Source organism: Pongo abelii, chromosome 4, assembly GCF_028885655.2.
Source record: "Pongo abelii isolate AG06213 chromosome 4, NHGRI_mPonAbe1-v2.0_pri, whole genome shotgun sequence".
Classification (NCBI taxonomy): Eukaryota; Metazoa; Chordata; class Mammalia; order Primates; family Hominidae; genus Pongo; species Pongo abelii.
The window spans coordinates 180,723,261-180,747,216 of NC_071989.2; the positions used below are offsets into that span (position 1 = coordinate 180,723,261).

The 23,956-nt window shown below is 40.5% G+C and overlaps 1 protein-coding gene across 7 annotated transcripts in view; it reads right to left on the reverse strand.

Annotated features, from left to right (window-relative positions):
• Nucleotides 1-3,933: 3,933 nt before the first annotated feature.
• The window catches only part of FBXW11 (F-box and WD repeat domain containing 11), a 145,245-nt gene continuing 125,222 nt past the window's right edge, over nucleotides 3,934-23,956 (reverse strand). For all 7 annotated transcript variants that reach the window (XM_024247384.3, XM_024247382.3, XM_054556233.2 and 4 more), the window contains 7 exons: nucleotides 20,350-20,468; nucleotides 18,647-18,896; nucleotides 15,127-15,245; nucleotides 12,975-13,085; nucleotides 11,971-12,049; nucleotides 10,849-11,035; nucleotides 3,934-6,344 (listed from right to left, as the gene is read on the reverse strand). In XM_024247384.3, coding sequence (XP_024103152.1) covers nucleotides 10,874-11,035; nucleotides 11,971-12,049; nucleotides 12,975-13,085; nucleotides 15,127-15,245; nucleotides 18,647-18,896; nucleotides 20,350-20,468 — 840 coding nt within the window. In that variant the 3' untranslated portion in view covers nucleotides 3,934-6,344; nucleotides 10,849-10,873. The remainder of the gene's footprint in view (nucleotides 6,345-10,848; nucleotides 11,036-11,970; nucleotides 12,050-12,974; nucleotides 13,086-15,126; nucleotides 15,246-18,646; nucleotides 18,897-20,349; nucleotides 20,469-23,956) is intronic.

Consider the following 23,956-nt stretch of genomic DNA (forward strand, 5'->3'; position numbering starts at 1 on the left):
GTCTTGGAAGAAGTGTGAAGCGGGATTAGGTGTCCTGCGGTGTGATTAGTGGACAGGCATTGTTCCCCAGGAGGCCCAGGCAGCTTGGAGGCAAGTGTTTGCAAAAGAGAGTTTCCAAGTCCTGAGAGCGTCCACGGGCCCTGCAAAGACTGCTGGGTATCACGCTCCTGCCTCTCCCGCTGCTCCTTCCCACCTTTGTCACAGGCTTGTCCTCTCGTGCCCCTTTCCTAAATGCAGATGTTCCTCTGGGCTCTTTCTTCTGAAACCACCACTTGTCTCCTTCTCTTCTAGGCAGCCCAGGGTCTCCACTCGAACCTCTCTGGGGCCCCTCCAATGTCCACATCCAAATGCATCCCCCTTCCACCCCCTGGATCAACCCCAATTCCCTTATCTGGGAGACGGGACACCCCTCCAGCCCATTGCCCACTCCAGAAATCCCCACCTAAAGGCCTTGGCGTGTCAGTGCCCGCAGCCTAGAACATCATCCTGTCCCAGCTCAGTGCATGACCAGCGCCTGCTTATTGAGATCTTGGATCCAATGTCCCCCAGGCCACACCTAACCACTGCCCAGTGTAACCTCTTCACGGCAATCAACACTATCTGAATTTATCTTGTAAATGCATGTTTGTGGACACTACAGCAATCACTGCGCACTGTTTCTTTCTTCTAGAATGGAAGCTTCCTGAGAGCAGGGACCTTGTGCCCTCTTCCATTATAGCCCCATCTAGTGGCAACCAGGAGACACGCACTGAATATGAATGCTGTTGTCAGCGCCTCCAGCTCCCTCCACACCAAGCCCCGTGGCTCCCAACACCCTCTCTCACCTCCTCATGCTCCCTATTCTGGACCTTAACATCTCTCTCCTGAATCTTAACTCTAGCTTTCACTCCTGAGCTTAAAACCAGCCAGTGGCTGCCCCTGCCCCCAGGATGGAGCACCCACCCCTCAGAATGGCCCACAGGTCCGGCCACAGTCAGGCCCCTGCACCTGTCCGGCCCCCTTGCACTCCATCACACTTTGTGCATTGTTGAAGACACACCAAGAACATATGCCAGGGACATATCAGTGGAGGGGAGAAGAGAAGGGCAGAGGGTCTGTGGGTGCCAAGGGACTGCACAGTCTGAGCCTGGCTCTTCAGAGAGACTCTGTGGGCATCCAGGGGCCCACGGAGCATGGAGAGGGAGATGCTAGGGTGGCATGCTAAGAGGCCAGCTGTGGCCCCCAAAGCAGACCAGAATCAACGCTAAGCCCAGCTGCTCACAAAGACAGATCCGAGCCTCAATATCTTCAACCATAAAACGGTAAGAACATAAACCATGCAGGGCTACTGGGAGGATGAGAGCACACAAAGCCCTCACCAGCAGCCTGGCACCCACGAATCTTTATTTTTTATTCACTCATTTATCTTCATTCTTGCAGTAGCTGGTATGACCCAACCTCTTCCCCACCATCACCCACCACATATACACACCCTGAAGGCATGAAATCCACCTATACACACCCTGAAGGCATGAAATTCTCCCGTTCCCTCTGGAGACAATACGATTCACTGAGGACAGTGACGTGTTTAGACCTCATTCTCTTCCCAGAAATACTAGCTGGGGATATGATAGGTTGACTACCTTTATAATTATTTGTAACAATAAAACTAACAAACATAACTCAGTATAAACCTATTCACTGGCCCATCTCCTCTCTTCCACCCACTGAACAACCCAGGCCCTGATTACAAACTCAAGTCCTCACTGGGACCAGTCCTCAGGGGAGATGGTCAGCTCCTGTATTTCCCCTCAAGAGGCCCAGACTGGCTTCAGGTTTGCCTGAGCACGTTTATTTGACAGTACGACACCCCAAATTCCACTGACTCCTGTCCCTTTCTCCCCTCTGAGCATTCTGTTCCCTTTGTTTAAATGTCTAAGTTGAAGCTACAAGGCACTGTGCTAGGCACTTTAGAGATGCCACTTCATCCCCATAGTAATCTTAAAACACTGTCTCTACTTCCCAGCTGAGGAGTTTGGGTTCAGGATAATAAACGCCCTTGCCTGTGGGGCCTGCTGCCAATTACGTGGCAGGGCTCCAATCCTAAGCTAGATCTCTGGGCCCTGAAGCCTAGGCTCTTTCCTCTCTGCCATTCGGTAGAGAAGTGGCCCCCATAGGATGGTCTCAATGGTGTCCTAAGAACATCCCTCCCACTGGGCGTGAGGGCTCAAGCCTGTAATCTCGGCAATTTGTGAGGCTGAGGCAGGAGGATCCCTTGAGTCCTAGAGTTCGAGGCTGCAGTGAGCTATGATTGCACCACTGCACTCCAACCTGGGCAACAGAGCTAGATGCTTAAAAAAATAATCCTTCCCAATCCCCTGTGTTGGTGGTATTTGGAAGTACAAACACAGCCTGCAAGAAACGGCAAAGTCCACTGGATCTGAAGGTGGTGGTGAAGGGTAGAGACAGCTTAAGTTGTACACACTGAGATCTCACCAGAACATGAGGTTTAAGCTGTTCCTAAATCTGTCCCCACTCAAGTCCTTGGCCTTGTAATTTCCAGGTTCTCCCAGGCCAGCCCAGTAATAACTCATATACCCTGAGCAATAAAATCAAACAATTCCTAGAGAAAGGATGAACAGATGACCACAAAGTTGAAAATAATGTACAATCTCATTTATAGGATTCTACTTTCCAGTTTACCTGGCACACACTAAGAAAAAGTTACTTATGACCTGCTCTACAAATCTTTCACATGGCTACACCTAACCAATATAATTTTAAACTACTCAATCAGTGCATTTGGTGTATGGGGTCCATCATCCTATCTGTGGGCAGGTAAACACCTTGAGATGGCCATATACTCAGTTATCCCACAGATGCTGAGTGAGTGCCTACAAGGTGTTGGATTCAGCTCTGTGCAACGAGACAGCAGGAGCCCCAATATCTTAGCACTACAAGACAAGCTCCCAGAGTCTTCACCAGTTGGAAGAGCAAGCTGTGTATAGAAAAGAGGGTATGTATTGAAAGACATGAAAGAAACTGGTTAACCATCATTTGAGGGACTGGGGGTTAAGGGGGAGAGGAAAAATTACTTTTTACTCTTATCTTTTTGTGATTTGTAAATTGGTTCTCTTAACCACATGCATGACACATTTGAAAAACGTTTTCTACAAGAAAAATGGGTGGGAACAATTACATAGAAATACTCTATAATCTCATGCAAAAAGTCCTCATTACCAACTGGGTTGACTAATGGGGGAAGCTGAGCCTAGCTATCTAAAAAACTCAGCTTCTACTCAGTTCTACTGAATAGAACTTCTGAGTAGAATCCTACAGATACTAACTGGACTTTTTCTGCTTCAATACTCTACCAGTGACACACTTGCACACACAAAACTATTCATTTCTGATGCTATGGTGGAGAGGGCTGCGAAACTGCCCCGCACACCTCCATGGACCTTGTTCAAGAAGGGGAGGATCCACTCACACCTGAAAGCCACTTGGGATGTCTCAGAGGCCATTTTCATGTTGACAGTAACTTGTGAAGCAATTATGTGTGGGAAGCAGATTTGCAGGGGAAGAGTTCTTAGCTAGCCCTCAGCTAACTCCTGAGGTTCAAGCTAGCTTTCGGCAAAAGCCCAAGACAAGGAATTATATCATCTACTACAACATTCTCACAGGCCAAAACCAGTTTGCCTTCAACCTCATTTTACAGAACAGATGATTCTAAAAATCTATAAATTTTAATTGTATGTCACTGAATTCCTAATAGCACTTAACAGTTTCTTTGAAAAATTTCTTAACAGAACATCAGAGTATTGCAACACTTTATTAAGAGTATTGGCTTTGAATCAGTAGCTGAAGTAACAATCGCATGAAGCCAGATTAGGTGCACTGCATAATACCCATACTTGATTTATTGACATTACTTAGCAATTTATTGGACAAAAGTCAAACTTTTTTGTTTTTTATTAAGCACATTCCACAGTACAAAGCTGTCATGAATAATTTCTGTACAATTTAACAGTTTCAATAGCTGTTCAGACACAAATTTATTTCAAACAGATAATTGGCAAACATAACTAATTACAAGTTAGAATTAGACTATCCCAGTGCTTTAAAACATTAATATAGCAGTAATTTACATTTGCTCAATTATGGTTAGCAAAATAAAGTCCAGAGTATGGCTGGGAATTACTATTATAATCCCAGAAAGTCAGAACTCCTTGGGTGCCAAAGTCCCCTGCTATAATTTAGTAGGCACAATTCAAAAGTTGTGTGCATATTCAAAGACCATGATCTCCCAAGGAACAAGGGGAACTTCTATATTAAACATGCAAAAACAACAAAAAATCCATTCATTCATTCAGAATTGCCTCCTCCCCTGCCCCTCCCTTCCCCCGGGCTTTCCTAACCAGTTTGATATTGAAGCTGTAAGATGAAAAGTGGCCAAAGCTAAATCACTTTCACAACCACCATCAAGCTCACAACATCCACCTTATGAATGGAGGTTTATTGTTTACACTTTCAGACTCAACCTCTCAAAAACATAAATTAATTTAGTAACATGGGAAGGAAGGATTTTATTTTTAAAAGAAAAACTAAAAAAGCAAAGCCAACTCAATAAACAAATCACATACACACACGTTGATCCCCACACCGTTCTCAATGCACAGGACAAATCAGAGCCCAGGGGCCTTCCCTTTAGTAGTAGAGTGTGCTTCCACGGGAAGAGGTTTACTTTATAGGAGGCTGTTTATTGGTCCTTTAAAATGTTATTGACATTCCTTGATCTTTGGAAACAATGGCAAAGGGCAAATCAAACCTAATATTGAATAAGGGAGAAGGAGTGCCAATTGGATGCCAACGTCCTTTCCATGCACTGTCAGGGCAACAGTGCCATTTACACATTTGGGCTGTGTAGTCAGGAGTACTTGGGAGCTTTGAGAACCTGCTGGGGCCACAGCAGCAGCTGACACCAGAGATGACTGGGGTGGCATTCATGGGCTTGAGGCTTTACTCCACTTAAGAGCACCCACCCCTCAGCATGGGCCTCTGAACCAGCCTGACCTGCCCTGCAGGCTCCAACACACCAGCAGGCCCTGGCAGAACCTTGGCAAGGCCAGGATGCATGAATTCCAGAGCCAGGACAGCCCGTCAACAGGGCCTTCTTATTTCCCCTTCCCAGGGCCACGACTGCACAGAACAATGATTTTTGACAGCGAGGCCAAATGAATACTATGGGAGGCGACCACTTGTACTCAGGAGTACTTATGAGAAAAAGAATAAGAACAAAAAATGTTTAAGGTACCTCTCTATTGTATAATATATACTCCACAACAAATAAAACATTTTTGTGTTAAACTTTAGAAATTACATTTTAAAACAAGATTCTCATTAAAAACACACACAAACCACACACACGCAATGACAACAACAAAATAAAAACACTGTATGAATACTGCAGGAAGGGTTCTAGGTAATCCACATCAACCCTGGTATCAGGTTCTTGAGCCCAGTCCATGGCTAAGTGCGAACACACTCTCTATTAGTGTCTCAAGCACAGGGGGCCCTGACTCCAGCAACTTTGAGGTTAAACTGTTATGTACATTATATCTACATGCGAATACAGTATTTTAAATTAGGAGGCAAGCACATGTATAAAGGTGTTACTCTACCAAATATCAGGAGATGGTTGGGGGACAGAGAACAGTTAATAAAAGAAAGAGCTATATTACCTGTTGGTAGATAATATAACTGACTTATAGTTCTTTAAATTAAAAGAAATTGGTACAGAAAGGAAGTATAATCCCAAAAATATTACTAAAACAATCCAGAGAAATTTTTCCATTGTCCAACATGTTCCTAATACAACAAGTCAGAATTCATAATGACTTGGACGGTCAAAAGGAGAATGCTAACTCTTGAAAATGAAAGCCCTGGACATTCTGGGTAGGTGTTTGGCACCCAAAATTTCACTGAAGAAGAATGCTGTTTCTTAATATCAAACCAAAGTGCAAAGCAATATAAATTAGAGGCCAAGTCTTCTCTTGACGGTCGATTTACTTCTGTAAAACAGATTCTATGTTCCTTTTCTATGAACAATTTACATTTGAAACATTAGATTTTTTCACTGATGAGGGAAGGAAACAGGCTTCTGTTCTACTTGAAGCCGGGGAAGCTAAGGTCTCCTTCTCAAAGGAGAGCCGGAATCAGAGGTGAGAAATGTCGGTACTTGAAGAGTTAGGCTGCTTTGCATCTACCCAGCGTCTAGAACCAATTCCAGCTTCATAACTCAGCTGTGAACGAACTCCCTTAGGCATTTGGTAGCCACGTAGCCAGTAGTTCAAGACTAGAAAACCCTGAGGAAAGAAAAACAAAAACAAAGGGAGTGTGGGTGAATATTCTGTTTAGATGAGGATATACACACTCCACCCCATCCCCATGCACACATCTACATGCATAACTTATTAGCATTAACAACGGAAGCTGTAAGTTGTTTTGAGTGTACTACATACCAGGTATCACATTTATTTAAACCTCACAACAATCCTATGAGGAAGAAACTATTATGACACCCGCTTCTCAAATAAGAGAACTAAGGCTCAGAAAGGCTAAGTGTTTAGTTCAAAGAGTCAACAAGTGACAGAGGGGATTCAAGGAGAGGGCTGACCCTATAACCTATCACTCTCTCAGTACCGCTGTGAAAAAGTACACATATAACAAAAGATGCTTCACATTCGATTTTATATTTAGCATAATCTTTTATGACATTCAGAACCTACAAGAGGCCAGTGTCACATCCTCACGAGAGCCCTCATCGATCACTAGGAAACAAAAATATGCAAAAATTAGCCTTTCTAAAATAGAATGCTAGTAACCAGAAATTACTTCCTTTTTAATCAGTAAACCATTTGTAAAACAACAACAGTATGGGGGAAAGGCCACTGAATGTTTCATAATTTTTTGACTATGGCTTTGAGTCAGAAACACATTTTAATCACAATTTCTACATTCATCATGTACGTAAATATGTACACACACAAAACAATATTCACGGGAATATTGATATTCACAATATTTATCATTTTTACATACAATGCAGGCTGACATTTTCTATTCTAAATCAAAACAAAGTCAAAACCCACTCACAGATAATGTCACAATCAGTGATGCACTAAACCACTGGCCTAGAAAGTCTAAAGTCACCTTAGGTGGCAAAAAAAAAAAAAAAAAAAACAAGAGAGACTTTTTAAAGCTTGAATGCTTTTTTTAAAAGGCGATTTTCCCAAAAAGTTGTCAATTTTCATAAAGATCAAGAATCTTAAGTCTTCTCAATGAATTTAAGATTCAATTTCATTTGCTACTGTTTTCCCATTAAGGATATTTAAGGGAACCTGAATTATTTCAAAAACATTAATGCCCCGGGACCAGAAGTGGACACTCTCAAATGCTGCTGAGGGGAGCATAAACTGACTGAACTCTTCTGGAGGGCAAAATGACCTACATATGCACATGTACCCTAGAACTTAAAGTATAATTTAAAAAAAAAAAAGTCTTCAAACGTGATACCTTTTAACCCAGACCCTCCAGACATTTCCAGAATCCCATCCAAAGATGATAAAGGGTTTGACAAATATTAGGTTAAAAGAATGATCATAGCATTGTTTTTTATAATCACTAAAAACTGGGGGTTGGGGAGGATAAATATGTAACAACAGAGCATATCCCAACAATCTAATATAATTTGGCAATTAGGAATAATTTGGACAAATACTGACATTACTAACAGGCAAGCATTTCACAACAAAGAAGAAAAACACGTTTGAAAATGTACAGTTATAAAGCATCATTTTAAAAAGCCTGAAAGGATCTATAAAAGGAGTTAGCGGTAACCCACAAGCAGCAGTTTACTTTCTTCTTTTGGCTTATCTACTTTTTCAAATTTCCTAATAACGATCTTATATTGTCTTGTAATAAGAAAAAACAATAAATTTTGAGCTACTGAAGATATAATACAACATACAGCTCTTAGATGTTACTAATTTTTTTAAAGATGACTCCGCAGACAGATCTACTGCTGCACTTGCTGACGTGGAGAGACTCACCTGATATTTTACGGGTGAGTGTTTTACGGCAAGGTTAAATCATCATTAGAGTAGTGTTTCTTATTATGCATAAATCTTACGGTATCACATGGTCATAATTTTTTTCATGTTACAATAAATGAAAAGCATTTGGGGCCACGCGTGGTGGCTCACTCCTCTATTCCCAGCACTTCAGGAGTCTGAGGCGGGCAGATCACTTGAGGTCAGGAGTTCGAGACCAGCCCGGCCAACATGGTGAAACCCCATCTCCACTAAAAATACAAAAATTAGCTGGGTGTGATGGCACATGCCTGTAGCCCCAGCTACTCGCAAGGCTGAGGCAAGAGGATCACCGAAGCCTGGGAGGCGCAGGTTGCAGTGAGCCAAAATTGCACCACTGCACTCCAGCCTGGGTGACAGAGCAAGACATTGTCTCAAAACGAAAAAAAAAAAAATTTAGAAAAGAGCAGTAAAATCTATAAAGTTGACTGCCAAGGTTGTTAAAAGTAAAAAAAATGGAGAGACAAACACATTTGGGGTCTCACTGCTTGTGCTGGGATACAGGGAACCTCCCGCTTAAGCAGATAAGATTTTTCCACTGACTTATAATTGATCACAACTAGGCAGCTGTTCTGAGGTTTCCAAAAAAGGTAGGTAGGAGGGAGGGCCTGGAGGAAGTAACACAAGTCTCCTTTTTACCACAGCCAATAAGAAACAGCATTGATGATCACTGCTTCATCTTTCAACCAAAGCAATCTTGTTCAGGGCACTTTTAGGTAATATATAGATGCTGTCAGTTCATCTATTGTAATACACCAGAAAAAGAAAACCATAATATGGATGTCTTGAATTTTGCCATATGCCTCTTTAAGCAGTTTTTACTTGGGTCCATTCCTCCTTCCCTATATTTTCTTAGGCTTACTGGGAGGGGAGGTCGGGGGGAGGAGCAATCACTCAAAAGATCCTTGTCTCCCTCCTCTGTAATTCCTATTTTAAGGCTCCATTCAATAATTATAATAATTCTGCCATGTGGATTTTTCAACTGACTTATGAAGCATCTATCCAGAAAGAAAGCAGTAGGGCAGATTATGATCAGGAACAGTCTGAACACACTCGAGACCCGTAACAGCAAATAGGTAAGTGGCTTACAGGTCACTCCTGCAAGACAGACATAACCAACCACAACCAGTCCTTTGGGGTCCATGTGGGGTCCCAGAATCCTTCCAAAGGCAACACTCCCACCAGTCACTACGGACCAAACTGAGTTGGCATGAAGAAAACACTTATTTGCCATTCCTGATGTAGACCCTCGGTTTACCGCTAATAGATGGAGCGGGGCAAGACCAGAAGTCAGCAAACTTTTTCTGAAAGGTCCATATGGTAAATATTTCAGATGTTGTAGGCCATAAGGTCTCTGTTGCAACTACTAAGCTCTGCCACTGAAGCACAATAACAGCCACAGACAATACATAAAGGAATGAGCATGGCTGTGTACCAAAAATCTTTATTTATGAACACTGCAATTTAAATTTCATTTAATTACTGCATGTCATGAAAAAAATTCTTCTTTTAATTTTTTTAAGCATTTAAAAATGTAAAAACTATTCTTAGCCTGTGGAGACAGGAAAAAAAAAAACTTAATGGATAAGCAGAGACTAATTAAAAAAAAAAAAAAAAGCGGGTAGTGAGTTAATTTTGGCCCCTGGTTATACATAGTTTCTTGACCTCTAGGTAAGACAAACTTCCTGGTGGAGTTCTATTTATTGGATCTTGGCATCTTGATGAAAGAGTATCTGAAAAGATGGTAACTTAGTGAATAGGTACCAAGAGTTCTTAATCTCTCCATCAAAAAAATTCCTAATTCTGCACATGGACTTTCTTATACTTTTGAAATTCAATGAACGGGAAAATATGTAATGATAAAAGACCACTAAGAATTAAGTAATGATTTTAAATAAATACAAATTTTATTAATCACAACAGTCTTTATATACATATATCCATAGTAGTATGTTTATGTGTAAACATTTATTCAATCTACAAAGTTTAATGTGTATAGAATTCACTGGCCCTCAGCAGAACACACAGAGTTGTCAATACTGTTCCTAAGTCATCAGTTCCTAGGACACAGCCAAGTAAGACTTCTCATCTTCCAGACTGAATACCCTTAGTAATAATCAAAACATTCTGTCATAAATGGTTATAATGACTTTCAGTGTTCCTGTAACCAGAGGAAAGGACTTTGCTTCTCAGCATATCTGTTGTGTTTCATGGAAGCAGGTTTTAGGGGTCTCTCAACAGATACTCTTCTCTGATTCATCCTTGAGGGAAGGATGGTGGTGGGTGAATTGTGGAAGTGGGGAAGAGAGGGATTTTGAATGTTTTGTCAGATGGTGATTTTTTTTTTTAAATAAAAGAACTGAAGGACAGGAAAGAAAGAGAAAAAGAAGATTCTTGTACCCCAAAATAAAATTCAAGAGATTTTACTGGTGTTAAATTGATTATGACCTAAAAAATCATTTAGGAACACAGTTTTTAAAAACAGGAACCATGTTCATCATCTGCCAGTACGAAAACCCACACAATAGGCAGGATTCCAACTCAAACCTTGTATGGATGTGACTATAAAGATCTAGCCTTATACCTGAACTCTGCAAAAGTTGACACACCTAAGAAAGACCTTGGTTCACACATCACCAAGGAACCCAAATCACAAAATTTCCCCAAAGGGAAGGTGAATTCAATCAGCAAAATTGGAAGGGGAGCGGATAGTACTCACCTGAAACGGGTGAAAGTGCAGACTGTTATCTAGAGATGTAAGTGTATGTTCTGGAGGGAGAACGGGTCTCATTCTGGGCACTGGGAGGCACATTTAAGAAATCCCAAATCAAAATAGTGTCATCATGGGAGCTGCTGATGATCTGAAACTCATCAAACTGGAGCCGAAACACACGTCCAGAATGTTCCTATGAAATACAAAAACTTCATGAATAAAATGAGATCTTTACAGCCCCTGATATCTCACAATGAGAAACTGGGCAGAAGATGAAAATGCAGCCACTTAAACGGACTTCCTAAACGACTGTACAGAGCTCACTGAACTGTGTCCTTCATCCCAAGAACAAATGCTCTTCTTTCTTTTCCTGCTAGGCCTTTTCTTTCATTAAACTTTATATCTTAGACTCTAGTCTACCAATATTTCAAAGATCATCTCAAAAAAGGGCCTTAGAAAAGTAAACAACAATACATAATACCCATTCTTGATACACTCTAAAAATCCACTGGAAAACCTAGAACCAGAAAGTTTGTTTTAACATGACCAGGATCTACCTCAAATTGCTGCCAGCATCAAAATTCATGGTGAAATAATAATATAAGGGTTCCCATTAAAATCAAGAAGAAAGACAGTTCTGCATCTTCTAGTAAATGCAAGAAGTGAAGAAATAGAAATAAAACTACTAAAAATTTTTTTTAAATCTACCAATATTTCCAAATGACTGTCTCTTCAAAAATATAACAGTACTTATATATAGCATAAAAATTTATATATAGTATAAAAGTGTGCTGTTATTAAAACATAACCACAAATAGCCATATTAAGAAATCTTCCAAACCTACAAGAAGGCAATATTGCTTGCCCTATGAGGAAACCAGTCCACCTACAAATCAGGAAGCCTGCCTTCATATCTTAAGTTGCATTACGTCTCCCCTTAGGAAAGTGCTCACAATAATGTAAACATCAAATATTCTCTGGTTTTGGCTAAACAAAATGAAGAGTGAAATTCTCTGAAGGCATCTTGTGAGACACACAGGCGTTCCTGTGATACACCTAGACAGGACTATCTGCAAATGGTCATCCTCCAGCACAGGGAACCAGTTCCCGTCTCAAGAGATCACATACCACCAATGTGCGCAAACACAACGTGCTTGCTGGGGCTCGAGGGTCAAGAGCAGCTTGCAAGTCCCAAACTTTAATTTTCCTAGAAAGGAAAATGAGATGTGATTAGTGGAAAAGTGAACAATTTATATGCTGTCAAACATTTCCTTGAAAAAAACTAGTGCATCTGAACTGCCTATTTATAAAAGCTAATAGGGAACATGCTTATGTTTTTACAAATCATCTGAACCAATTACACTTGATTTTGAAAAAATTAAGAACCTACACATTCTCAGAATTGCTGAAATTTTAAAGAAATATTATTTTAAGGGAGATAAGAAAACAACTTCAGGTTATCTAAATTCAGTTCCGGACTTGATAACCTATGTCACCAAATTCATTCATCAGGGGACTCTCTAGGGCTGAGTAGGTGCTGCTGACAGAAGCTAGGGCTCTGTGTGAAATTCCAAGGATACCTTTCTCCAAATTAAGCAAATGCTGGAAGTTAGTAATAGGAGTACAAACAGACCAACTAACCCATTTGGGAAGTATATATAAGGTCATCTGGAAAGATTTACAGTTGCCATTTGCTCATTTAAAATGTAGTGAGGTGTTTTAAAAAGGGTTTGTTCAATTTACCAAAAAGGGAAAAAAGGAAAAGAAGAAACTTATTGTTGAACACACACACACACAAAGAGCCTGGCTTAATTTAGGGATAAAGCAAAGAAGTCAATACCCTCACATCAAATATTCAAACCCAAGCTATTGCTGGAGTTTACAACAATGATTCAAAGCATAAGTTTAGGAACCACAGTGACTCTGCCTCTGTGTGATTTGGGGTAAGATTTAGTTCTTCTTTCTGGGCCTGAGTGTCCTCACCTAAACAACTGGTATAATAATACCTGCCACCCACCATTACACAGAAACCTACCATAGGACCTGGTACATACAGAGTTGCTTAATATATAACATTTCTCTTTCTTCTTGATACAGTTATAGCAGTACATCTGAAAATCTGAAAGACATACCCATCATAGGCCCCACTGACAATCCTCTTGTTATCAAACCGGATGCATCGGACCAATTCTTCATGTCCCTCTAGGACTCTTAAACAGGCACCACATTCAATATCCCAGAGCCTTGAATGAAAAACAGACCTCTGTGAAACAATTTCCCACACATGATTCACACTATCCGTAAGTTTTTTATATCTGTTCCATACAGATACAATTTTTCACTATCTTGGAGCTCTTTATTTCTATCTCACTTCCAGTACACACCACACATATAAAGCTGTATGTGTACATGTATACCATCTGTGTGTTTCCAAGCACTAACCTAGGAAGAAGCCTTACTTTTTATTCTATTTCCTTTTATATGATTTGAAACGGTTTTTATTCATGCATCTGTATTACTATTTAAATAAAATCAACAAACAAGAAACTTCAATTCTATTTAATTCTTAGGCATTCTCTTGATGTCTGAGTTGATAAAAACCATGTAGACAAACGGTGTAGGAAAGACTCTTCTGGGGAGACAGGGGTTGTAGGCAGTAAAGGAGAAAGAGCACAGATGAGACGAGGTGGGAAAGGAGATATCACATACAGCCAGGGGGCTGAGCTTCCGCCCCAGGCACTTCTCGCACAGTGGAGTCCATGAGGACCACTGAGGTTAGAACTGGCGGACCAGCAGGGGAGGTGGCTGTCTCTTGATGAGGCTTGGGGATGCCCCTTCCTTGATACTATATGCTGAATACTGGGATTGACGGTTTACAAGGTCAGAGTGGGAGACTTACTAGGTACACGCAGTGTTTTGGTGGAAATATAAACCCATTGACAACACCAAGTCTTTTTCTCTGCATATGATTTATGTAACAATTCTGGAGTTAGAGATCTTTTTTCCTATTATGACTGATTTTCTACAGTATTTGCAGAAAAAAAAATCATAGCTAGTTAGCATGTACATAATAAAGTGAGCAAATTAATTCTATCATAACTTTTTCTTAGCCTCTCTACCAGTAATTCCTGACACATCCAAAGAATGTATTTTATTACAGCTGCCCTTAGCAAATCTTCTTAGTACCCGTGATGATAGCACCTCTAATCTGTGATCAAAGCCATTCAGTACTGCCACTATGACTCCAAAGTGGTTCCCTTCTATAAGCTGGAGAATAATACACATTACTATCTTGTAAAACCTTGACAATTCCAATGAGGAAGTTAAGAACTGTTTATTGATGAAACACTAAGTAATACCACAAAGCATGACAAATATAAGAGAATCAAGATTTAAGCTCTAAACTAACTTTATGGTATCTTAAAGCCTAAAGTGATAAAGCAAACTTAAATAGCTTTTTTGTTATCTGCTTGCCTTAAAAAAAAAGTTTTAATAATCTTAAACCCAATCTTTATTTTGACCAACATTAGGCAATTATAAACGCCAAAGTTTAGTCACTTATGTAAAGCTTATGTAAAGCTTAGTCACTTATGTAAAGCTACTAGCATGTGCTTGCTTGCCTGCCTTTAAAAAACAAATTTTTTTTTTAAATAATCTTGAATCCTATCTTTATTTTGACCAAACATTAGTCAATTTGATTATAAACCAAAGTTAAGTTTAGTCACTTATGTAATGCCACTAGAGTGTGTTGAGACAGTGGGGTAATGGCATGGGATAATTAAGCACATATTGAAGGGATGTTCTTAATAAGATATAAAATGTCTAAGATTAGTCAGATTTATTAGAAAGCAGGGAGGCTGAGTGCTGGGAAGGAAAAAGGGAGGTAAATGACCTGGCAGGAACAGATGCAGTCTTGGGAGAAAAAAATAAAGTACACTCCCATGTGTTAGGTAGGGAGGTGGGAGCTCACAGATGAGGGAAATCAGAGCGAGCTGAGCTGCAGCACCCTCGTCTGTTCTGAAGTGCTCTGGTATTAAGTGATCCCGGGTGGACTTGAGGTTAAAAAACTTTGTGTACTGGGAGAATCTTGGAAGAACACCCAGGGCACACACGGTTTTCCCACTTGAGTATACAGAGCCAAATACATTTCTAAAAGTTACCTAAAGCTTTCTTGTCTGAAACATCCCATTTACCATGAGTTGTTTTGAGCATTCAGAACTAGGAGATGAGTCAACAATGTGGCGAAAATCAGCCTGCTCTGTCAGCACACCAACTTCTACCCACCTAATGGTATTATCTGATGATCCACTAACAACCAGCCGATCCCTGTACTGCAGACAGGCAATGCCTCGCTTGTGCCCATTGAGAGTACGAACAAATTCACAGGTGCTTGTGCTCCAGACCTGTATAACAAATTAACAGTATTTTAAAGAATGAACGCAGGAAACTCCTCCCACAATATACCTTTCTTAAGAAGACAGAGCTTCTGAGAATGACCCAAATATGTGATTGTAACAGTATTTTAAAGAATGAACGCAGGAAAGTCCTCCCACAATATACCTTTCTTAAGAAGACAGAGCTTCTGAGAATGACCCAAATATGTGATTATAAAATACGGTGTTCTCTAACTCAAAGTTGGAGGCTGGGGGGCAGACTAGACAGCATAAAATTTTCTTGGCTGCTGAGTGATAACACTGGAATGAAACACGGAGGGAAGTGAAGTCTCCAGTCTTTGAGATCGTTACAAAGAGAACATCTCCTGGATGGTTTGGACGCTCATTTACCTGGAGGAAAGAGTTTGGGCCAGATTTTATGTTTTTATACCAGTTGACATTTCAAACTCCATGGAGCTAATGTAATAAAAAAGCTTCCAGCTGGGTACGGTGGCTCACACCTAATCCTAGCACTTTGGGAGGCTGAGACGGGAGAATTGCTTGAGCTCAAGAGTTCGAGACCAGCCTGGGCAACATAGTGAAACCCCATCTCTACAAAAAATAAAATTAGCTGGGCATGGCAGAATGCACCTGTGGTCCCAGCTACTCAGGGAGCTGAGGTGAAAGGATCATTTGAGCCCAGCAGGTTGAGGCTGCAGTGAGCCATGTTAGTGCCACTGCACTCCAGCCTAAGTGACAAAGCAAGACTTTGTCTCAAAAAACAAACAAAAAGTTTCACGTTTCATATCATCCTCTTTTCCAGCATATTTTCTGGAACAGCTCCATTTGTTTTGACACATTACTTCTAATTGTATGTATGTAGAATAAATAATCCCCTCTTTTGTGATCTGACTTAGATGTTCATAGACAGCTAAACATATTATTAGACAAATAAGGAGACACACAGCAACCAGAGTGCCCTGAATTATCTTACCAGCTGCATTTGTAGCTGAATGGGATAGATAAATAGATTTCCACAAGTAAAAGAATGGCACTGGACCCCAACCTCATACCTTAAACAAAAATTTAACTCAAAATGGATCAAGGACCTACACATAAGCACTGAAACTATACAAGTCTTGATAAATTGAACATCATCAAAATTAAAATCATTTGTGCATCAAAGGACACCATCAAAAAAGTGAAAAGAAAACTCACAGAAAGAGAGAAAATATTTGCAAATCATGTATCTGATAAGGGACTTGTGTCCAGAATATATAAAGAACTTATAACTCAATAATAAAAAGACAAATTACCAATTTTTAAAGTGGGCAAAAGATTTAAATAGACATTTCTCCAGAGAAGGTACACAAATGGCCAATAAGCATACAACAAGTTGTTTAGCATCATCAGTAATAAGGGAATGCAAAGCAAAACCACAGAGTACCACTGCACACTCACTAGGGCAGATATAATAAAAGAGACAAATAATAGCAAGTGTTGGCAAGGATATGGAGAAATCCTCCATGCTGGTATTATGAAACAGCTATTTTGTAATAAAGCTCAAACCCTCTCAACTTCCAGGCACTGGTCTCATACCAATTGGTGTGACTGTGGGAGTAAGTTGCCGCATATAAATCCTAGTTGTTTAGCTTCCCAGCTATCCAATGTAAAGCCTGATGCTACACACTTTGTGATTTGTGGGGCTAGGTATAAGAGTGCTATCCAGTGCTGGTCATGAAAAGGAGGTTCTTCTGAGCAAGCTGAAACCCTCATATACCACTGGCAGGATTGTAAAATGGTGCAGTGCCTTTGGAAAACAGTTCGGCAGTTCCTCAAAATGCTAAACACAAGCCTGGGCGAAAAAGTGAGACCTGGTCTCTACCAAAAAAAAAAAAAAAAAAAAAAGGGTCGGGCCTGGTAGTGCCTGTACTCCCAGCTACTCTGGCAGGCTTAGGTGGGAGCCTCAGGAGTCCCTGAACTGGGGGACTGCTTGAGCCCAGGAGGTCAAGGCTGAAGTGAACCATGACTGTGTTACTGCACTCCAGCCTGGGTGACAGAGTGAGACACTGTCTTCAAAAGGAAAAAAAAGTTAAACACAGAGTTACCATCCTAAGAAAATTAAAAACATGAAAACTTCCACACTAATATTTATAACAGCATCATTTGTAATAGTCAAAAAAATAGAAACAACTAAAATGTCCATCAACTAATAAACAGATGAACAATGAAATTTTATTCAGCCACTGGAAGCAACAAAGTACTGGCTGGGTGTGGTGGCTCATGCCTGTAATCCCAGGCCAAGGACTTTGGGAGGCCAAGGACTGCGGGAGGCCAAGGACTGCTTGAGCCCAGGAGTCCAAGACTAGTCTGGGCAATAAAGCAAGACCCCATCTGTACTTTAAAAAAAAAAAAAAAAAGAAGGGACAAAGCTGATATATGCTACAAAGCACATGGATGAACATTGAAAACATTATGCTAAGTAAAAGAAGCGAGAAACAAAAGGCCACATAAGGTATTCTTCCATTTATATGAAGTGTTTAGAATAGTCCAATCCCAAGACAGAAGGTAGATGAGTGATCACCAGGGACTGGGAAGAAACACAGGCTGACTGCTAATGAGTGTGAGGGTTTTAGAGCACGATGAAAATGTTCTGGAACTAGACAATGGTAATGTTATAGAACACTGCAAATGTACTAAAGGCCACGGAATTACACCCTTTAAAATGTTCAATCTTATGGCATGGAAACTGTATCTCGGTAAAGCTGTTATAAAAGCATAAGAAAGCTAAAATTCAAAAAAGTTTGCTTGGATATTGGAATCAGGACTGCATTTACCATATCCTAGGGATACCCTAGACTTCAACTCCTTATTACAAGTCTGTCTCCCCGTTCACCGCATACTCAGCTTCTTGAAGTCAAGGACATGTCTTCTTCATCATCATATCCCTAGCATCCGGCCCAGAGTCCACCGCACTGCGAGTCCTCAAAATTAGGTGAATAAATAAAATATCTAAGCTCTGCCACTAACTAGCTGTGATGATCACCAACACAATCCTTTACTCTCTGAGCCAGATGTGTAAAATGGGGCCACACCTACCTCAAGAGTGCTAGGAGTGTTAACTGAGACCATAATGTAAAGTTCCCAACACACAATACATGCTCAACACGTTAGCACTCTTCCCCTTAAAAAGGTGATCAAGAATTTCATGTCATGAAACAGAAGACTGTTCCCTCTTCTGGACCCATGGCTTTTCCTCCTACCTTGCCTACAACTCTAGAGATATACAGAGTGGGATGGCCTCAAGGGTTCATAAGCACAGAGGAAAATAAAGATCTTGCCAGGTACCAGGTTGGTATAAGCCACCTCTGCTTTGTCTCTGTTCTAAATGGGACAGGAGCAGGTAGGGTTATGACTGCAGACATACTTACTTTGATGGTCCTGTCACCAGAGGCGGACACGATGTACTTGTCATCAAAGTCTACTACATTGACAGCAGCCCGGTGGCCAACCAGGACACGGCGTAAAGTGATATCGGTCGCAGAAGCCATGTCCCACACAGCAATGGAGCGGTCCTTGGAACAGGTCACCATCAGTCCATTGCTGAAGCGTAAGTGCAGTACGGCCTCATTGTGGTGGATCAATGTGTTAAGAACTTCACCCGTGTTCACATCCCACACTCTAGGAGAGAAGAGAAAAGCATGATGCTTAATTACAGAGACAGCCAGGAAATGATTCTGGTATCTGAGCTCTGTCTGGGTCTGCAATGGTTTGGATATAGTTTGTCTGACTCTACCAAATCTCATGTTGAAATTGATCCTCAGTGTTGGAGGTGGGGCCTGGCAGGAGATGTTTGGGTCACAGTGGTGTATCGCTCATGAATGGCTTGGTGCCACTCTCATAGGAGGGAGTTCACTCTTAGTTCCTGACAGAACAGGTTGTTTAAAAGAGCCTAGCACCTCCCCGCTCTCTCTTGCTTCTCTCTCGCATGTGATCTGCATATGCTGGCTCCCCTTTGCCTTCTGCCATGAGTAGAAGTAGCTCAAAGCCCTCATCAGAAGTAGATGCTGGTGCCATGCTTCTTGCAGAGCCTGCAGAACCATGAGTCAAATACACCCCTTTTCTTTATAAATTACCCAGCCTCGGGTATTCCTTTATAGCAATACAAATGGAGTAAGACAGGGTCTATTCTTAATGAACCTAAGGACATGATTAAAAGGGGCCCCTAAAAGCAATTTCTTTATTTGCTGAGAAGTACTGAGATGGTTTCAGAAAAGGTGGCTAATTCTGGCTCTGCCCGAGTTTAGGTATATTTAGCAGTCAGGTATTCGGGGACGGTGTTTGCAGGCTCGTGCTGATGGCAAAAGATGATTCCTCTAGATAGTAGATTTTGTATTGAGTCTGAGATGACAGGAAGAAGGAGGCTTGTTGGCTGAAGAACTGAGAATGGTTCCAAGCTTAGTTCTTGTTGACCTCTGACAGGCCTCTGAGTCTATCATTTATCCACTGCAAACTGGGTAAGTCATGATGCCTCATCAATCACCACATCCACTTCTTTACCCAGCTGCTTTATGGACAAAGCCAGGGTCTCCCAACTGCTTTGTACATCCAGGGATTTGGAAGCAGCATTTCCACATCACGGCTTTTCTGTAATGCTCATCTCCTAAGAGGACAAGTTCACACAGGGCAGAGGGGGAAAGACTCAGGCCTCTGAGGCTGAGACATGATCTCTGGCAGAAGCAGGGGTATGGAAGCACTGAGTCCAGGAGAGGATACTAAGCATGCTTCAAGCAGGGGTGGCGAAAGAGTCCAGGAGTGACTCCTGGAAGTGAGTGTCTCCTCTCTGCTCTGGACTACAGTTTCCCAAAAGAAGAAAGCCAGCCTAATACTTGGTATATGCTCTTACAGGAAAGCATGTTGTCATCTCTACAATGAACAGCAATAGGAATAGAACACCCTTAACAAAAATTAGCTTTCCTGCCTAATTTGCACAAACATGTCTACAATAAAAGTAGTTTGAAATACAGCATGTAAAAATGTAAGTTTGTGTATGCCTCTCCCAGAGGAGGATGTCAATCTCAGACTTTCTCAGGGAAGGCTTACAAGTTAAGAACAATGAAGCCAGATCACTCACCTCACTGTAGAATCTGAAGAGCCGGTTACAATGACACGCTCATCATACTGCAGACAGAGGACAGAGCCTGTGTGTCCTGTTAACACTTTCAAACATTCCAGGCTGGTTTTATCCCATATCTATTGAAACAAGATTAGCCACAAACGATGATTTATTATACTATATTTTGATGAATGTTACTGTCCCACCTTGTGTTCTGATTATAAAATAAGACACACTTGGGTTACAGTAAATAAGAAACACTGAATATCAGACAGGTAAGAAATGACAAGAAGGAATACAGACAATAGTGATTAACTACTAGGATAGATGTGCTGTTTTGCTTAATTTGAACCCTTAGCTATTGATCTCAGTACACTTATCAACAGCCTCATAAACGGGACTTTTTAAAAATAAAGTCTGTGAAAAGAATTCGCTCACTGGATGGGTGCTGTAGCTCATGTCTATAATCCCAACATTTTGGGAGGCCGAGACAGAAGGATCGCTTGAGCCCAGAAGTTAAAGACCAGCCTGGGCAACATAGCAAGCCAATATCCGCGCGTGTGTGTGTGTGTGTGTGTGTGTGTGTGTGTGTGTGTGTTGTGTGTGTTATTAGCCAGTTGTGGTGGTGTGTGTGCCTGTAGTCCCAGCTACTCAGGAGGCTGAGGTCACAAAATTGCTTGAGCCCAGAAGGCAAGGCTGCAGTGAGCCATAATCACACCAGTGTACTCTGGCCTGGGCAACAAAGCAGGACTCTGCTTTGTCATTTTATTTTTATGTCCCATAAAAATAAATTAATTAATAAAAAAGAATTGGCTCACTCTCTGGAAAGCAACATGACAACGTCTATTAAGACGTTTTACAAATGCATACCCCTATGTTTACAAAAACAAAAATTGGAAAATGAAATGTCCAGCATTTCATAAAAGTCTCAAAGTAAACTATGAAGTGTTTAATGAGAAAATATCATTCTTTATTACAAAGTGAAGCATTTTTAAAAATCAGAACAAAAATTATCTATAAAGTGACACAATGACTATGTATATTTTAGAAAAGGAAGAAAGGATTAAAGGAGGTAAAATGTTGTGAACAGTTGTTTTCACACTCTGAGTGTTCCTTTTCTCGCTTCTTTTACTGCCTCCATAGACTTGTCTTTTCTAGAATGTCACAGAGTTGGAATCATACAGTATGTAGCCTTTTTAGATTGGCTTCTTTCACACAGTAATATACACTTAAGGTTCCTCCCTGTCTTTTCATGGCTTGATATACATTCCTTTTTAGTGCTGAAAATTATCCCACTGTCTAGATGTACTACAGTTTATTTATCCATTCACCTACTGAAGGACACCTTGGTTGCTTCCAAGTTTGGGCAATTATGGGTAAAGCTGCCATAAACATCTGAGTGCAGGTTTTTGTGTAGACGTAAGTTTTCGATTCTGTTGTGTAAATACTAAGTGGTATATATGGTAAAAGTATGTTTAGTTTTGTAAGAACTGCCAAACTGCCTTCTGAAGTGGCTGTACCATTTTCTATTTCCACCAGCAATAAAAGTTCCTCTTCCTATTGCTCCACATTCTCACCAGCATTGGGTGTTGTCAGTGTTCTGGATTTTGGCCATGCTAACAGGTGTGTAGTAGTGTCTCACTGTTATAATTCACATTTCTCTGATGACTTACAATGTGTAACATCTTTTCACATACTTATAATATGCCATCTGTATATCCTTCTTTGGTGAGATGTCTGTTAAGATCTATGCCTTATTTTAAAAAATCAGGTTAAGCTAATTGTTTATTTTCTTACTGTTGAGATTCAAGAGTTCTTTGCATGTCTTTTGCATACATTTTCTCTAGTCTGTGGCTTGTTTTTTCATTCTCTAGACAATGTCTCTCACAGAGCAGAAATTTTTAACTTTAACAAAGTCCAGCTTATTAATTCTTTCTTTCATGGGTCATGCCTTTGGTATTATATCTAAAAAGTCATCAACAAATTCAAGATTATCTAGATTCTCTCCTATGTTATATTCTACGAATTTTATGATTTTGTGTTTTACAATCAGGTCTTTAATCCATTTTGAGTTAATTTCTGTGAAGTATATAGGATCTAGGTCTAGACTGTTTCAGGGTAAGGGAGGCAATATGGTGTCTAATTGCTTCTGCCCCATTTGTTGAAGACACAATCTTTTCTCTACTGTATTGTCTTTGCTCCTTTGTAAAAGATCAGCCGACTATATTTATGAAGGTATATATTTCTGGGCTCTCTATTCTGTTCCATGGATCTAGCTGTCCATTCTGTTGCCAGCACCACACCATTGTGATTACTGCAGTTTTACAGTAATTCTTGAAGTAGGGTAGTGTTAGTCCCCTGTCTTTATTCTACTTCAGTATCATGCTGGTTTTTGCTTCTCCATATAAACATTACAGTCAGCTTGTAGATATCCACAAAATCACTTGCTGGGATTTTGATTGAGACTGCATTGAACCTACAGACCAATTTACGAAGAAATGACTGACATCCTTACAATAGTCTTCCTACCCATAAGCATGAAATATCTCTCCCCATTTATTTAGTTCTTTGATTTCTTTAATCAGTTTTATAGTTTTCTTCACATAGATCTTATAAATATTTTGTTAGATTTATACCTAAGTATTTCATTGCGGGGGGGGTGCTAATATAAATGTTATTGTGTTTTTTGAGATGGAGTCTCACTCTGTACCCAGGCTGGAGTGCAATGGCGCAATCTCGGCTCACTGCAACCTCTGCCTCCCAGGTTCAAGCAATTGTCCTGCCTCAGCCTCCCGAGTAGCAGGACTACAGGCGCCCGCCACCACGCCCGGCTAATTTTTGTATTTTTAGTGGAGATGGAGTTTCACCATGTTGGCCAGGCTGGTCACAAACTCCTGACCTCTGATGATCCACCCACCTCGGCCTCCCTAAAGTGCTGGGATTACAGGCGTGAGCCACTGAGCCCGGCCATGTTATTGTGTTTTTAATTTCACATTCCACTTGTTCATTGCTGGTATATGGGTAAGCAACTGACTTATGTATATTAACCTTGTATCTGGCAAACTTGCTATAATCATTTATTAGTTCTAGGAGGTTTTTTTTGTTGATGTTTTCATTTTTTTCTACAATCATGTCATCTACAAGCAAAGACAGTTTTAATTCTTCCTTCTCAATTTGTATACCTTGTCTTATTGTGTTATCTAGGAGTTCTAATACAATGTTGAAACGTAGTGGTGAGTGGGGACATCTTTGTCTTATTCCTGATCTTAGTGGGAAAGTTTCACATTTCTCAGCACTGTGTGTGATGTTAGCTATAGGCTTTTTGTAGATACTCTTTATCAAGTTAAGGAAGTTCCCCTCTATTCATAGTTTACTAAGGGTTTTTATCATGAAAGAGTGTTCAATTTTGTCAAACGCCTTTTCTGCATCAATTGACGTGATTTTCTTCTTTGGCTTATTGATATGACGGATTACATTAATTGATTTTTGAAGGTTAAACATGAAGATATTGGTCTGTGGTTTTCTTTGAATGTCTTTATCTAGTTTAGTACTAAGGTAATGATGGCCTCATAGAATAAGTGATGAAATATTCTCTCTTCTTCTATCTTCTGGAAGAAATTGTAGA